This window comes from Telmatherina bonti, assembly GCF_933228915.1.
Source record: "Telmatherina bonti genome assembly, chromosome: 22".
Taxonomy (NCBI): domain Eukaryota; kingdom Metazoa; phylum Chordata; class Actinopteri; order Atheriniformes; family Telmatherinidae; genus Telmatherina; species Telmatherina bonti.
Window position 1 is genome coordinate 12,424,921 of NC_136631.1, and position 18,099 is coordinate 12,443,019.

The 18,099-nt window shown below is 43.1% G+C and overlaps 1 protein-coding gene across 1 annotated transcript in view; it reads left to right on the plus strand.

Annotated features, from left to right (window-relative positions):
- runx3 (RUNX family transcription factor 3) overlaps positions 1-18,099 on the plus strand; it is a 28,347-nt gene that overhangs the window by 1,011 nt on the left and 9,237 nt on the right. The window contains exons 2-4 of the mRNA XM_079261996.1: positions 580-736; positions 2,053-2,157; positions 14,434-14,580. Coding sequence (XP_079118122.1) covers positions 580-736; positions 2,053-2,157; positions 14,434-14,580 — 409 coding nt within the window. The remainder of the gene's footprint in view (positions 1-579; positions 737-2,052; positions 2,158-14,433; positions 14,581-18,099) is intronic.

The following is an 18,099-nucleotide window of genomic DNA, read 5'->3' on the forward strand; positions in this document are numbered from 1 at the left end:
AAATTGGAAAACAAAAAGACTGAGAATTAACAGGAAATCTCACAACATGTAGAAATAATCTACAGTGAATTATGGTTATCTTTTTATACTTTCTCCATTTGTGGAGAAAATGATCTAAAACGCAACTGTTAATTTTATGTGTCTGACAGAAAATGTGCCTCTCAGAAATAACAAGATCCAAACGCAGAAATTACTACAGATGTGAATTTACATCTGATATCATTTTATATTTTTCTGCATTTTGTTCATTTGTTTTAAGCCGAAGTATATGTAACTTGTAGATTTTTTTTTTAAACAAATAAATAGATGAGAACAGTGTTAAAGCCTACAGATAACAGTGGAAAATAAAATGCAATTAATTATTTTTAATCTAAATGTTAACAGTCAACAGTCAGATGCTCCTTTTGAGTAAATCTCCCACTTATCCGACAAGTATACTCTAGTTTTATTGTTGACATTGTGGTGAAACTGTAAATTTATTCGCGCTTTATATTTATAGAGCCGGATGCGGTTGTGCGCGCGCGGTGTGTACTTATGGTTTGTGACCCAGAGTGACCGCCGACTTTCTCTTGCGCACAGGTTGTGGCTCTCGGGGATGTTCCCGACGGGACCCTGGTCACCGTCATGGCTGGGAACGATGAGAACTATTCGGCCGAGCTGAGAAACGCCTCCGCCGTGATGAAGAACCAGGTGGCCCGCTTCAACGACCTTCGCTTCGTGGGCAGGAGCGGCCGAGGTGAGCCAAACCTCTGACTCTCTCTCTCTCTCTGTCTCTCTCTTGCACGCAGATGCTCGCGGGCCCTGCACACAAGCAGTGAGAATGTGGCACGGTGTCTGCTGCATGTGGTGCAATGTGCAGCAGCGTTTGGAAACCTTCCTTTAATAAAAGAGTGTGTTCTTACAAACACACAGGATGTTGTCAGTTTAGAGCCAAATTTAAGAAAACGCGCAGAAACACAGACACAGCTCAGACATTTAAAAGAAACAAAAATTAGCTTTTCAGCTGATTTTCGGGGTGAAATTTCAGATAATGTCTGCTGTCAGTTACCAAGAAAATTTGCACAATATATAAGCACAGGTACAACTAAGCTACTGTCGCTTTGCCAGCATGACGTCCACGGTTGTCATCTGAAACATCTGGCCTGCGTCACCGTGCGCAGATGCGTCGTGTCGGGATCATTTTCTTTATCCAGGGGCTGCAAATAATTATCCACGCGGTGTCGGTTGGATAAGGTGCATTAAAAACAGCTCACAAATTGAAGTCCTAGGATCATTTGCCAAATAATCTCTGTCACCATGTAGGACACATATAATGCTTTAAATCTAATACGCCGTATTTAACATGGATATTGTTTATTTGCTGTATAAAAAAAATCACGTCAACAGGCCCATTTGCAGGATGTTGTGGTTGAAGCGCGGGCCTGCTGACTGATATTTTTGTGCTATATCAAGTAGATCAAAATCTCTCAAAGTTTAGGCATAAATAACCAATTGTCCTCAACTCAAAAAAGATTTAGAAGCTCGATTGTTCAGCAAAAATGAAGAAGTGGAGGAAGCATTTCTCCGATTCTCCACGCAGTCTACTCTGGCCTTTATTTCCATTACATATCTCAAGATCTCTAATTTGATCATTGTAAAATAATGTCCGATTTATTTAATTATTTATTAACAAGCAGCTCACCCTTTATAACTGCAGAAAATGATTTCTTTTTAAATGTCTGCCCACGCAGAATATTTAATAAGAGAGGCATTTTTTCCTCAGAGCTCCCCCTGCGTGGACTTTGATGCGGATGGGAGGAAAATCGGACCTTGTTGAACAATAAACCAGTGGTGTAAACTCTGTGGCGCAATCTGGAATAATTTACCTCAATAATCTAAATCATATCTGACCCTCAAAAGAGCTGCTTCTTGTCTTCTTGCATTAAAATCCATTTTAATCCAGCGGAATAAAGAAGAAAATCGTTTTGTTTTGTTTTTTTTGTTTTTTTTATTTTATTTTACCCACAATTCGGAAAAGGGACATTTTTACAGTTACGTGTCTCCGTGCTGCAGGAAAGAGCTTCACTCTGACCATCACCGTCTTCACCGGACCGCCACAAGTGGCCACCTACCACCGCGCGATCAAAGTCACCGTGGATGGACCTCGGGAGCCACGCAGTGAGTACACACACACACACACACACACACACACACACACACACACACACACACACACACACACAATGCATCAGTGTCATCCTTAAAGTTCTTTTTGAGAGATACATGCTGCGGTGCCACCCCACCACAGCAGCCATCCCCTCATGTGAAAGCGTGGGTGCAGTTTATCTCGACATGCTGTTAGAGCAGGATGAGTCACTCACAGGTGATATGTGAAAAATCCTACTTAGAGCAATGTTTGATATGTGAAGGTGTGGGCGTGAAATGTGCATTTACCTCAGTGTGAAGGGAACAAGAAAGAAAAAGAAAAATCAGTTCACACGATCGTATGTAAAAGGCATATTATCACAACATCTATATGGAGATTAAAAGTTGGTTTTTGGGGTTAGGATACAAATGAAGTTTTGGTTAAAGTTGGGGTATGCGATGGCGGAACTATGGTGAACGTAAAAATGTTAAGCTATTGCAGTTTATTGTCCTCACCAGAGCAGCAGTGTGGGTTTTGTGTGTTTGTGTGTGCAGTAGGGGCACAAGCAAAGGCCCGGTCAGAGGAAACTGTAAAGCATATTAAGGCATTACCCAAGACCACTAAGAGGAGCTGAGTGAGTCTCCAAGCCGCAGGTGGCTCAGTTCAGAGGACTTCTCCTCCTCCTCACACCCCAACTCTTCCTCATCGCTGGTCAGAGGGGTCTTACCTGCCTGACCACATAAGTGGCTCGTTGATTTAACACAAGACAGACTCTGGCCACTGTTAACCCTGGTAGGGAGGCTCAGTTTGCAAAAGCTGTTAGCACCATCGTTCAACCACAGCTGCATTCTCATGTGGATTAAAGCGAAGGATGGCAGCAAGCAATGTTACCCAGATGAGTCAGTCGCTTATGAGTCAAACTATATGTGCATAACTTTTTTTTGTGAACAATAACGATAAAAAAAAAAAAAAGGTAATATTCTAATTATTGAGGGATGGACCGGGTTCATAAAGGTTCCAGAGTTTCCAGGTTTTTATAGGCTTCTGAAAGGGTGGATGGCTGTGGCTCGTGTGGAAGTGGATATTTGGGACAGAGTGGATTAAAAGCAGTCAAAACAGAGCACACAAGGAAGAGAGAGTGATAGCAAGTGCTACTTGAGAGGGGATATGGTTGGAGGGAGTGGAGGGGTATCACACTCTTGCCAAGCTGGATGCTATTTGCAGAGGTATAAAAGAGAACAGTGACTGCGAAGGCGGGAAGGACTAGATAATAATAAACACACACAATATGTGTGTGTGTACATGGTTTCAATTTGATCCTCTTCTGTTTAACAAAAACAAAACAAAAAAAGCTGAATGTGGATGTTTGTGCATAAATGCATTCTTGTCTTGCATCTGCAAGAGTCTCAGTTTGAACTAAGTGTGCATTAAAGTTGTCTCCTGTCTGTCTGTCAGCACGTTATGACTGTAGCTGAGGCGTCAGAGTGGCCGTGCTACTTTTACACTGGCGCTGGGTGCTATAAAATGACACTGTTTAATATAGGTTGGGGGGGGGGGGGATTTTAAGGCTCCATTAAAAACTCAGTTGCACTGTGAGGACAGAGAATTCACAGAAAAACTGAAAATAAACTCATGCACAGGGTTTCTTTTTCATTCTTTCTTTTCTTTTTTTTTTTTTCAAAAAAGAAAAATGCGTCTGAGTTTGATTCCAGCTTGTACTAAAACTAAAACCTCCCCAGTTTGAGTCCCTGGAAACATATGAGAACCATGAGATTAGGTTTGTGCAAATGTTTAAAACGTGAAATAAAATAACAAATCCAGTCACTCTGCAGGGAAAATAAATCCAGTATCAACAAAGAAATTGAAACATCTGACAGCAGAAGCATTTATTCAGCATATCTATATTGTTCATTATATTGCTTAGAATGAGCCATTAGATCTGATGCGGAGATGACTTTTCAGCCCCGTTTAAACTGCTGAAGAACTTGAAGCCTCAAAATAGAAAAACGCACAAAATGATATAAAGTACTTCTCATATTTAAACAAGAAGCACATTCTTCTTCGGAGTGTAATATCAGCCAATTCCCATTACAGTCAAAGAACAGAAACACACACTGCCATTCAGATATTATTAAGAACATATAAATAATCAATCTCTTCTCTAAACACAAGGCACCACATTATATCAGCTTTACGATGCATCAAGCCAAAGCTGACAGGTTCTATTGCCAACACATAAAGCTAGCAGCATTTTTTCTTTATGAATATCATCCTCAGAGACAGTTAATTCCCAAACTACTTTGCTGTGTTTTTAGTTTTTTTTTGTTTTTTTTTGTAATCATTGCCACACAATGTGGCCTGTGCATCTCAGTGCAGACGTCCTGAAGCCAAACTTGGCTGGAGTTCAGTTCACCTGTCCACAGCCTGGCAAACTGCAGGGCTGTCCTGCTCGGGGCTTTACAGCCTGTTTGTGTAGGAGTCTGCATTTGCATGAGTGCCAGCCGAGCCACGGCAGGAGCTGGCACCGAGGGGGAGGAGGTTTTAGTAATGTTTGCTGATCCAGCTGAGAGAACCTGATGGACAGGACTGCAACGGTGGCTCGCCTGCGGCAATGTAACAAAGACTGCTATGCCTTGTGAAAACGCTTGTGCAGTAAATTAGGCACACATACTCTATGGACACAGTTGTGTACACTAATGCTTTCCCACATGCCCAGACACATACAGACATTTAAATGGTTATGAACACACAGATTGGGATCTGGTTCTGAACAGAAATTATGTTGAGTATCTTAGTTTCCCTTGCTGCAGATTTCCTCATCACACATTTGTCATTATTACTATACAACACCCCCCCCCCCCCCCCCCCAACCTCAGTACTCCCCTTCGCTCCCAGATCTATGTTATTATCCAACTTCAACTGGAAACACAGCTGTTGTAACTACTGACAGATCTCTCCTCTTCTGTCTGAGGAGCAGCTTTAACAGTACATCCCATCCAAAAACAAGACGTAGCAGGCGTGAAAAAGGAGGAAAGAAAAGGCGACTAAAGTGTTGCAGCTTCCTGTTTTCTGCTGCTGTTGGATCCACTGAACAGGAGGAGTTCTCACCATTTAATCACTCACTTATATTTTTGTTGATCTTCTCATCGCTTCGCTTGAACATGACATCAGCTGTCACCGATTTACCCACAGGGGAAGAGATGCATTGCGTCTCTTGACCTTAAACGAAGTGAACATGAGAACAACTTACAGCGGGGTCACGCAAAGGGATAAAAAAAGGATAGGAAATATTCGGAGATGATGTTTCTATTTTACAAGCCTAAAATCATCAAAGGTGTGATCGTATTTCTATGCACAAACATTTTCACATTCTCATATGTTTTAGAATATTTTTAAAGAGCTCATTTCTCAAGCTGGATCTGTGTGTGTGTGCGTGTGTGTGTGTGTGTGTGTGTGTGTGTGTGTGTGTGTGTGTGTGTGTGTGTGTGTGTGGGAGGGGGGGTCAATCACATAGCAAAATATGTTCACCTAAATCTAAAAGAAAAGATTCATTCATCTGTTTTTTTTCCCCAATATCAACAGAAAGAAGAGGTATTTGAGGTTTAAAAATTGTACTTTAGGTCTCTGAAAGAGCTTACATTACACAGAGGATGCAAAAACTATATATATTAAAGATGTAAGTGAAACATTTTACCACCCAAAGACACTGTATTTATGAAAAAACAACAAAAACCAAAGAAAGTGTCTTAACACTGTCGTGTTTTGTTGCCACTATGTATTCATATGGGTGTGTTCATACAGCTCCAGGAGAATAGTAAGGTAGAGGAGGGAGTTGGGGCAGGGGGGTGAAGGGGCATGCTCTACTTGGCAGGTTGATTTTATTTGCATTTGGCACACAGACTGTACAAAGTATGCAAATATACAAACAATGACATTTGCTGTGTTATTTTTCCTGTGATATTGCAGTCTCTCTGCAAAGTAAACAAAAAGACAGCATGCATGTTGTTGTATTTGCGTGTGCGGGTGCTCAGCTCATGCACCTGCCAGGTGCATCTCTTTAAAAAAAAAAATCGGCCCCACCAGGGCCACGCCCATGCGCCGCAAATCACATGAAAGGCTCAGCCTTGGTGCGAATTGCTCTCAAAGGCAACTTTGATGTTTGTAAATGGAGATGGGCGTCTTTGAAGAAAAAAAAAAAAAAAAAAGGGCCTACAGGTGTATCGGTGCCAGGGGAAGGGAAAAAACAGTGGCATATGTGACTCTGGAGGCTTTTCTGAACTATTAATGGCTCACCATCAATAACATAGAGACATAGTGGACTAGACATGCATAAAGTTGCAAAAGAACAACTCGTGCACAACAATGAAACTCATGACCACCTAATTTATGATCTGGTTAAGATTTTTTTTTTTTTGCCCCAATGCCGTCTGCAAATAGATGAGAAAAGATAAAGGGCAAATTTGATAACTGCAGTGTCTGCAGTGACTGGAGCCTGCCAGCTGAGGCAAACTTCCGCCTTGGGGTCACTCCAGACACATCACACACAGCCTCAGTGATTAGAAGAAGAGCAAATATTGGCAAACTGATAAATCCACTGGAATGCAGCGGTACATGTAGAATAGTTTTGGACTTGTGTGTTGGAGCAAACATTTACCACATTCTGAGGTTTGAGGCTTGTGATGGGTGCCGGATGATGAACTTATCCTCCAGCAGTCATGCAAGATATTTATTTTGTATTTTTCTCTTAAATCTCAGCAAATATGGGACTGTTGCTATCAGAACCATCAAAACAAATAAGCACATGTAATATGATCTTTTTGTGGAAGGTAAATAAGACTGAGATGGAAGCTTTTTGACCACCGTTTCCACCTTAACCACATCTAGAGACTTTGAGGCCAACTCACTTTGCGGGCTGTACACACACACACACACACACATATTCACACACAGTTTTTGGTAATCCTACTTAAGCTTTTATACTGAGGCTTTCCTGTGAAAGTAGAGCTAATTAGTCTGAACACACCGACTAGAATGACATAAGCAAAGAAATTACAGCTGGTTGTCAATTAGTGACACTTATCTTCTGCTGCTGCTAACAGTGTTTACTGCAGTGTCACTGCACAAGTTTTTGGCTAAAAATCAGGGGAAAAAAGAAGAACATTGTCTGACATTTTGAACGAGTGCAGTGCCGCCTCCTCAGGCCAACAGATGACTGTCAGAGACACACGCACAATAGCTGCAGGGTGAAATGGCCTTTTTTTACACTCAGACAAAAATTTCCAGCCCATATTTGCTGACGCCAGTTACAAAATGTACTCAAAATGACAAAATTATTAATAGAAGCTTCAGACATTTCTTTTTATTCACTCTGATGATGCAACAAGAAACATTCTGAGAATCAGAAGAGAAGCTTTCTCAGGCTCTGCCGACCCCCCCCCGCATCTCCACCTACTCACTCCCCTCTCACAAGCCAAGCATCTTTCCTGTTTACTTACCTATGAAGGGAAGTAAAATGCCCACTCTGTGTGTGCTCACTCTTCCTTATTTACACGGACCCATACAGGAGGGGGGCCATTACAACCTTTCAGCTTTAATTCAATAAAAGTTCTGATCTGCATTTAGAAAAATAAATGACCCATGAGTGGTGGAATATTTTCTCCCCTGCTGCATTATGACAATAAACCATTTTCTGTGTTGGGATAGTGGGTACGGGGGTGGACTGGAGGGCGGTTTGTGGGAAGAAGGCACCTGCTGGTTACTGGAAAAGACGCTGTGTACCACCACCCTGCGGTTTGGATATTTATTTCTTCAGGCCTTAATGGTTAGGAACAGTGAGCAAATAATAGGTGTAGCAAGGTCTTTCTTTTGCTTCCAGGAGCAGAGAAGGTTGTAATCCTCAGGATAAACACAGAGTGTTCAAAACACTCTGGAATCATCACAAATAAAAGGAGAGTTCAGTCTTGTACCCTTAACACTCCTGTAGAAGTCCAATGACAGCATGGTGAAGTCAGAGAAAGTTCTGAAAGTGAAGTATGTGCATACTATCTCAGTGGAAAATTCACACATTTCACACATTGACCCTCCTGGAATATCGATTGTCATTCTGTGGAACAGTGTGTGCGTGTGTTTAGGGGCATATGCATGATTGTTGCACATTATTGTGTGCAAGCTAGTATGCACGAAGGTGTGAACGCGAAGCCGTTTGACACATCTGCTGCCGTTGCATTGATGTATGTGACAGCAGCAGCTTGCTTTCCTTTCTCACAGCTCTGCGAGAGAAAGAGCTGCTGACCCCCCCACCCCGACACACACACACAAACATAAAAACACACACCAAGCGTCACACCGCTTAAAGCAACCTGACGACATGCAAACATGAATACATGCACACACGAACATGCACAACAACCCCATTCACCATTAGCGCTAAAATAACACACTGAAAGCAGCTTATTGCTTTAATATGATCTGTCACTGGAGCCAAATGGGCCTTCTGTGCTCAACAAGGCCAAAGCTGCAGCAGCAGCAGCACTGGGAAATCTGCAAAGTCTGCAGGCAAGCAGCCAAAAGGCCTGAAAAACAGCACTGCTTATATCATCCCCTCAACACGCCCCGGCTCCAGTAGACGACTGACACACACACAAAGTATAGAATGGCTACACAAAAGAAGGATGATTGCTCTCAACTTGCTACGGGCCGTGTTGTATTGTTAGAGAATCCGGGTGCACTGGGGCATATTTTTGGCACCTCTTACAACCCCCCCTCAGCCTGCCTCAACCTGCCTTGTTGTAAAACTGTACTTGTGCGGCGCTACCTCTGTCTCACTTACACACAAACACACAGACAACGCAGAGCACTTTATCCCCTTATCAGAAAGGAAGGCTGCACTCTTTGCTAAAACAGTCTCATGTAGCAACTTCCGCTGTGAGTAGTTTGTTTTCAGGCCTGTGAGGGGGATTTTCACACTGCTGATGTCCCCGGAGAGAGGCTGATGCATCTGCCTGAGGGACCAGACTCTCCCCCAGCTGCGGCCATACAGGGTGAACTACAGATAAAAGTATGCCAAGACTTTTGTTGACCTCCTCCAGAAAGCCCAAATAATGTTTCCACAAAAACCTCCTGCTGCTTCATTCAGAGCTGCAATGTTTATGAGAGACTTAGTAAATAGTACGTGCATTCCATCCATGATAATTATATAGTGGCGAAGCCTGATGCAGTCATATTGAAAGTGTTGCAAGGGTTTTATGTAAATTAATTTAAGGCTGTGTAATGTCTGTGTGTGGCTAGCATCAACTCATTTAGGCCCAGACGAGACAGCCACAATCACCAGCCAAGGGTAAAACCCACATCCCTCAGGGTCAGCCTCAAAACAAGAACTTTGATTTGCCCCACTGTAAATACTCAATGGTATGATTGGTGTCCTTGAATAGAGCAGCGCCAAACACATTGCTGCAGAGATACATTCTAAACTGGGGCCCTTAATAGAAAAGAAAAAGGGAAGTATAAAAAATAGTGGCGGAAAGAAGAGGGGTGGGAACAAATATGCGAGGAGTTCAGGTCCGCTAGTGAGAAGGAAGAGGAAGACAGGTGTATAAGACTTTGCTCAACAGATGTTGAAACGTCCTTCGTGTCTGTTGAGGGCAAACGGAAGTTTGCTCGCAGGCAAGTACTCCCCACAGCAGCATGTGTTCAACTGTCGCCCCACATCACAGTCAGGTTTCAAAAGCCAGATAAGGATGGAGTTATTGTGTTTAGAAGCTTTCAACGCGTAACTTTCGGTACGTCAACACATTCAGCGGACCCTTCTTTCACCTATAAAGAAGGATAAATGCATTTTAACTTGCAGAAATATTGAAAAAGCTCATTGATTTCAAACCAGAAAAGACTCAGAAGTACACTTCCCTTCACATTTTAGTTTGTAATCCTATATCATACATACCAAGACTTGACAGTCCAGACATAGTTTTCTGAGTTAAGTGTGATATATATACAATCCACATTAATTCCAGCCTGTTATCAGGGGGCTATCAAGTCCATTTATACGTGGAATACAAATATTTACCCTTCAAATATATTCAGTGAAGACTTGGTTTGGGGCCAAAGCACGTACTGCCCTTTACCGTTCAGATAGAGTTTCATTTTACCTCTGAAAAAGCACCCGGCCCTTCACTAAAAAGAGCTTGTGTTTAATGTGTCTCCCTCTGGACGGGAACATATGTTTCTTTATTTCAATAGAGACAGAGAAACAGACAGAAAGAGAGAAGTTGAAAAAAGTGGGGGATGAAGGAAGGAAACAGGTCGTATTGGGTGATCATTCAGCTGTGGCATCGTGTTTAAGTCCTGGCAGTCACCTCACTGAGCAAACACTGTCTCTGTGTAGAGCTGATATGGGCTTTGTGGAGGGAAGGCTGGGTAAGACTCAGTGGATTTTGCCGTTCATGTGGTCTGGTCTGCTCTTGGAGCACCATGTACGAGCTCATGAAAAACAACTTCACACCATTCACACTTCAGCTACCTCTGTGCACTTCAAAGCATAGGTTTAAAACAGCGAAGCAACATGTCAAGTTATTCTGCAGAGATCATAAAACATGGTGAGGAAATAAAACACACACACAAAAAACAAAGCATGGTTTGGAATGGCACACCCATTTCTTCAAAATACAGCCATCTCTTTCAGTACATCATTAATACCAGACATTTTATATCAAGCATTTTATTTATTCTGCATAGACTTTCATAATGCTTTCACATGATGCGACCACTACCCTGAGAGGAGGCTAGTAAATCCACAAGCTTTAGCATTCACTTTCAAGTCTGAATGCATATTGAGCGCTGCTGTTTAGGCCTCATGTGTGCATTGGCTCCAATCTCCTAGCTCTATCTTGTGGTTATGATATCATAGAGAGAAAAACAAGGGCATTCTCTCCTAAGTGCACCCTGACACATTAAATATTCATCTGACCACAGAAACCCCTCTGAAATGGGGCCGGTGTGGAGCACCGGCACCCCTCTGGCCCTCAGCCCTGTAGAGTAGAAGTCAAATGTTGGCGGTCGGATCCAAAACACTGTGGCTGCAGCCAGGGTCAGCTGGCCAAAGAGTGTGTATTAACGCAAGGTTTAACTGGACCTACAAAGCCGAGCATCCTGATGATTTAGGTAGTTTGAACTTTTCCGCAAAGAAGAAGAGTTTTCTTTCTATAAAAGACCAGGAATAATTGTTCAGCAGAGATATAAACACAAGCATGATTAATATTTTCTTAAAACATCTCAGTAAACTCTATTTAAATTTGACTCGGTACTTGTACACCCCCAAAAATACTCAAACAGCTGCAGTTAAAAATCTGTTTAAAACGTGACAGAAAGCATGTTTAATCTGTCAACTCTATATAAAAAAAAACAAGCGCAAAAAAGGGGAAGAAAAACAGAAAGGAAGAGGAAAGAGAAAGTTTCAAGCAGCTTTCCAGTTGATTAGTGGTGTTAACAGCAACTGTGGGCTCTGGGTTAATGGGCTTCAGGCCTTGTTCTAATGATGCTGCTACACCCCACTCAGAAAGAAAGGGAGAAAAAATTTTTTAAAAAGGCCCTCTCGCTACCCACTAAACCCCCTACTGGAAGCTGTGAACAGTGTGTCGCAACATGCAGCTGGAACTGGGCCACAGGATCTGCAAAACCAAGTGTGTATGTGTGTGTTTGTGGGCAGCTGAATGATCACTTTCATCCCTAAAGAGCCAGCCAATTCATCTTAGACCACCACTAGCCACAGAAAAACTGACCAATTATCATTTTTTCCCCCCCATGCTGTCTGTCTTTCTCTTTTTTTTCCAACCAGAGAGCAGTGGGATGTATCATTTCCCTGACCTCAGCCGTTTGAGGTGGTGTAAATCTCTTAATAACTACACAAGGACACATATAGGGGTTATATTTGGAGGGGCTGCTACTCCTGGTCGGCCCTGCTCTGGCCTGGAACAGACAGTAGCCGCAGTGTCTATGTGTGTTTGGAGCCTGGTGCAGGCGCTGTTGGAGTGTGTGTGTGTGTGTGTGTGTGTGTGTGTGTGTGTGAGAGAGAGACGGAGAACGCTGGCCTCCATTCCTTCCATCACAGTTTAAAGACAAGTCATGCTGACTAAAAGAGATATTACAGGCTGTGTGAGAGGGTGTCACACCACCCAGGATATGTTCCTGAGTAATGGCACTGAGCAAACTGGTCAAATCACACAAACACACATCACACACTGTTCTTTCTGTTGGCATCCTAATTTTTTTTAGGAAAACAAGCAGTTTCAGAGTAGCAACAAAAGTGCTGTCTCTGCTCAGACAGATTAGTCGTGACTGAGTCTCTCTTCTCACACATGGAAAGTTCAAGGCAGCAGTTGATCATGGTCAGTGGTGTAGTCCAGGGTGTACACGGGTATAAGGAGTATACCCACCTCTAACCCTCTGGGATGCTGCTTTTACAATTACAAACGTTCTTACACATGTGCTTATGTCAACCAGCAGCTCAGCTAAGGTTACCTATGCTAAACTGGTACATTTAGCCGTCAGCTGTGTTAAGTTTAGCCTGAACATAGACATAATAAAGACATATGTATCTATGTCTATGGGCCTGTCTCTCACTTGTCTGTGTGCCAGTATTTCATAACTCTTCCTGCTTGAAACCGAAGAGCACAAATTTTGTGACAAAGAGCAAATATTCTGATGGATTTTTGGGGTAAACTAAATAGTGTAGTCCTACACGCCACTTTTTTTTCAGAAACTTTTTTTTTCTTCTGGGCTAAATCTTTTTCCGTTTTTAAAACAAGGGCGAAAAATTGAAAGTATACACACGTCTTGAGTTACCGCTACATCACTGATTGTGGTGTATTTTCTTAAGCAGTGATTCTGGTCAGAGTCTGTGGCAGTGTACCGTGTAAACTTTAAGTGTGTTTGGGGGTGTCAAAGTTTGATTTCTATATAGTTCATTAAGAGAAGATGGAAGGGAGACAGTGGGCACAAATAAATGGACAGAGCGGTAAACGGGAGGAAACTTTACCCATGGGTTAGCCTCAAAGGAAAGATATATTGCCCATGGGTCAGTGGAGAGAAAGGACGGGCAAAATCCATATTGGTCCGTCTGTCTTGCCCCCTTTATATAGTGATAAAATATTCAAATCCAGCCATTACTTCACATTAGGCTACTCTGTAGAGATGCCAGGGAGAAAACCACAGAATGTATACATGCGGGTTCACACACAGTTTTGGTGCATTGATAGTTGCATTAAAATCTCTTCCTCCCATTAGAGGCATCCGGACTCACGTCTGACATTTAAGGTGTGTTCACATGTAAAGTACACATGTGTATTTGTACATGAGTGTGTCTACATAAAAGGCACAATCATAGATCTTTTTTTTTTTTTTCTTACCATTTCCCTCAACGAGACCTCAGAGTGATAGGGGCGCTAAGTGTTGGTCAGCATTCTAGGTGCAGCAGAAATGCGTCATTTCTCCGAGTTAGTTCTCACCTCCTGCACACAAATACACACAAGCACACACAGACTCACACACACACACACACACACACACAACTTTTCTTTGTTTTTTTTTCTCCGTTATGTTCAGCAGTGATGACTATAAAGTCTGGTAGCTTTGCTTGGGTGTTTCTCTCTGACTAAGTGCTGTGTCAGTCAGATTCAATTTATGTGTGCAGGGGGGTGTGTGTGTGTGTGTGTGTGTGTGTGTGTGTGTGTGTGTGTGTGAGAGAGAGAGAGAGAGAGGGGTGGTTGTTGGAGACAGATAACACTCACTATTTCTTGTTATTTTTCTTTAGCAAGGCAGCAAGATAAAAATCACTTAACCTCATCACTTCACAGAGACGCCTAATGCAGTTATTCACTCTTCATTAGACTTTAGGTTCAGGGAAAAACAACATTTCTCAGCAATTATTTTCATCCACTTACGCTGTCGTTATCTGCGGGTGACGTGGCAGCAGGTGCAGCTTGAGCAACATTTAGTGTCTAGCCCATGTATTTCAAGGTCTGCTTACATTCTAATAATATTTATGTGTTTGGAAGCTGAAAACATGGCAACAGCGGCCATATCTTTATATAAGTTTATCTGGTGTATGTGGGGGTGAGTTAAAATGGAAGCTCATGATGGTCTTTTCAGTCCAAGTGAAGTTTTTTTTTCATTAATTACAGTTTAAACAGGCAAAGGAAAAAAAGGGAAAAAAAATTAAAGGTCTTTTCTTGGATATAAAGCAGCCTTGTATACCATTGCAGATTAGAGGTAAAATTAGCATTTCCTTGACCTCTCCCCGTATTTTGATCTTTCAGGGCACAGAGTGAAGCTAGAAGACTCTCAGAAGATGCAGTTCTCCGACAGGCTGTCAGAGATTGAGCGCTACCAGCGGACGATGCGGATAGGCCCAGTGAACAATAACCCACGCCCCATCCACCAACCTCACCTCAGCACCACACAAGGTGAGGACCACATCCAAAATCACAAAACCGTAAAATCGTCTCACTTTAACTCCCGTTCCTCTGAGGCAAATAGCTCCTCTTTTAAGACAAACATCTTTGGTTTTATTTGGCCGGAGGGTAAGTAATCTGTACAGCAAATTTGTTAGCACATGCAGTTCACTCTGCTGCTTTAAGCGAAGCCAAGTGGCCCTAATGTGTGCTTTCTCCATGAGGGCTCTGAGGGGTGCTATATGTGTTGGCTCTGTGAGGGGAAGCTTGTGTCGACCGTGTCCCCAGATAGCCTCCGCTGGTGGGTCTGAAACATACAGCTTTAAGGGCAGAATCTGCGGCCAGGTGGCATTGTGGGTGCTGCCAGCCGAAATTTGGCCAGGGAGCTCGAGCTAACCTCTGCACACCACACATTACAGCCTTAGGAATGTAACAGCCGTCCGCTACCTTGGCAATCACGTCACGCTCAGACTGGTCGAATGTGTGGGGGCGGTAGAAGGGGAGAAGTGACTTAGACTGAGGTGGTGCGATGGGAGGGAGGGGGTTGATTCAACATATGTGTTATGTGTATGCTGTGGACAGCTGCGTGGGTGACTGCTGGACTGAGGATGAGTCTTCACTTGTCATGTGTCATTGGCTCCAACAGGAGATCTTGAAGCATCCACACACACACACACACACACACACTCCCCCCTCCCACCCACTTTCTAGTTCTCATGGTGTCTAATGAATCTCATTAGCTTTCCATCAGCGTGTTGCTGTGTACAGGAGGACTTATTTGGGAGTGTTGAGCCGTGCGTGGGTGCGACCCTATCGGACTGTATCATAGCCATACAGTGTTTGGCCTTGTGTTTAGCTTAGCCAGCACTGAGTCACCAGTATGGCCATATCTAACAGCTGACTGCAGGGAACACTGGGTCTTTTACCCTGCTTCCCCATGTCCTTACTTTCTGTTGATATTGATTTTGCGCCCCGGTACAGCCTGTACCAAACTGAAAACATGTCAGCCATTTTAGAAACACTAACTACTGGTAATGCTGAAAATAAACAGCGCAGAGCTTCAACACAATACCGCCACTGTGATGATAATTTTCTGATGGCTCAGAGTTTGGCGAGAGCTCGAGAACTTGTCTGCCAATAAAAAGCCCCCTGCAGCTAAGCTTATACTGGGGGCTTTGAGTTTCTGAGGCTTGCCTTGAATTTGGGGTGTATGTGTGTGTGTGTGTGTGTGTGTGTGTGTGTGTGTGTATGGAAAGGGGTGGCTTGCACTCCGATCGGCATGGAGAGGTGTACAGACAGGGTCCAGACAGCAGACGAGGAGCTCTGCTCTTGTCTGCCTCACACAGGATTAAGGCAGGAATTAGAGCATCATAAGGTTGCAAGGCTTCAAAGGGATGCAATGTTGCAACACACACATGTACGGAGCATAAACGGAGAGCCGACATAGCACGTTAACATCAGATGGAAGTGTCAGAGACGCTGAAGGCCTTGAGCTTCATGTTACAGCTGCCAGTGACTGCAGGCTGTCTATAAGAAGTGTGTGTGTGAGAGACAGAAGAGGGAAGGACTGTAAAAACCACACACCTTAATCTGTGGTATTACCATCATGACGACTTACCGCAGGGCAAGAGTAGTAAAATAATTAAATAACAGAGCGCAGGGCCGTTCTCCCTCCCACTTTTACTGTATCTGTTGGAGCGTCTGAGCTGCAGCCTGTATGCGTCGGACTCATGCACAGACAACAAGACTGTAGTATCAGAAGAAAAGCTCAAACAAAAATAGACTTGTTGTAATAAATCCCATTCAGAGACACAAGGAAGTGTTTACATATCAACAGCACACACGTCTCCACTTTTTCAAAGTTTTGCCAGACGCTGTTGTACTTTACAGATACTTTAAATCCTGGGACCTGTTTGTTTGAGCATCGCCTGGTGATAGATCGCCCATCAACACGTTGTAATTAAATGGATTCCCGTCTTGCTGTTACAAAAGATGTTTTCCATTAGCTTGGGCTGGAACTTTGAATTCTCCCCCTGAGAACAGCAAAAAAAAAAAAAAAAAAGTAGAAGAAGAAAATATAGTGTCACCTCCTCCTAAAGCCTCCTTGCTTCATTTTGCTGTCTCAACCATAAAATACTCATGGTTTGTTGTCAACAGGACATGTCTCCAGACATCTGCTTGACGCTGAATTCTTAAATCTCTCTCTACACAAACACACACAAACACACACACACACACACACACACACACACACACACGATTACACCATAGGCACATTGAAAACAAACAAGCGCACACACACATGCAGATGTGTGTTAGTGTTGCAGGTTTTCTGCTCGCACCCCAGACAGACAGGGTAATTAAGAGCTCATTACAGAGCGTGCAGTGACAGGATTCCTGCACGCTGGCAGACGCTACATTCGCTGCCTTGTTTTTGTTCTTCGGTGGCCACAGGTAAGCCTGCTAGACATGTGGAGTGATTCTCAGCCAGGGCGGAGGGGAGTGTGTGTTTGAAAATGCGTGGTTCACCTAGCTCAATCAAGCCAATCTGACACTCAGACAATCAAGTACTAAATTGTTATTCTGGTTTTCAAAACCTCAAGAGAGATACATGTGTTTACTATGTGTATCTGTGGGTGGCAGATTTTTTTTCCCCCTCTGATACAGGTAGTACTTTATCATTTAACATCTAACTTTGACAGCTTTTAGAGTGTATACACAAGAATTTCCACTCTTAAGGAAGGCAAAATCCTGATAGATTTGATTTATCTGTAAAAAGTAGAAAACAGATTCCAGTTTTACCTTAATCTAACTTAATGCTGGCAAAACTCAATGAACTCCTTGGCATGGCCTCAAACATTCAAACAAGAAGAAAGAAGCTCTTTTAACTTAAATGTGTTTAACAGTGAAGGAGGAGGGAAAAAAACGAAATGCGGCACCAATTTAATCATCCAAAAGAGAAAGTCCTGGCACTTCTGAGGTGGTATCATTTGACATGTTATTTATTCCAACACCTGTGTGTTCCCTTCTGATGATGAATATCAGATACTGACAAAACGTTCCAACGCAAGTGTTCGTTGCTTTCATGAAGACCCAAGAGTGTGTATGCATGTGTGCTTTTGTGTGTTGGGCTTGGTGTGTGATGTTACCAACAACAATATCAGAATCTTGCAATCTTATATCCCACACTTCATTTTTTAAAACTCTGCTCAGATGTACAATAAAAGACGCAAATCTTTTCCATTTTAAGACCCGTTTCACAAATGCTGGTACCGCTGGCACATCTGCTGCAGTCTCGTTCAGTACGTGCACGCTGTGGCCTCTCAATTGGACACAACTTGAGAAAGTCCTAAAGCAGTCGCGCCCCTCCATCCTCTTCCACAGTGACCACACAGTTTACTCCACATAAACAAGCTGGCCGGCCCCCCAGGTTTGAGGAGGCGCTCTGCTTCTGCCGCAGCCGAGAGGCGCTCACTAATTCGCACGTCCAGAGTGACATGATCAGCCAATTAGATGCAAGAGTGAGACAGG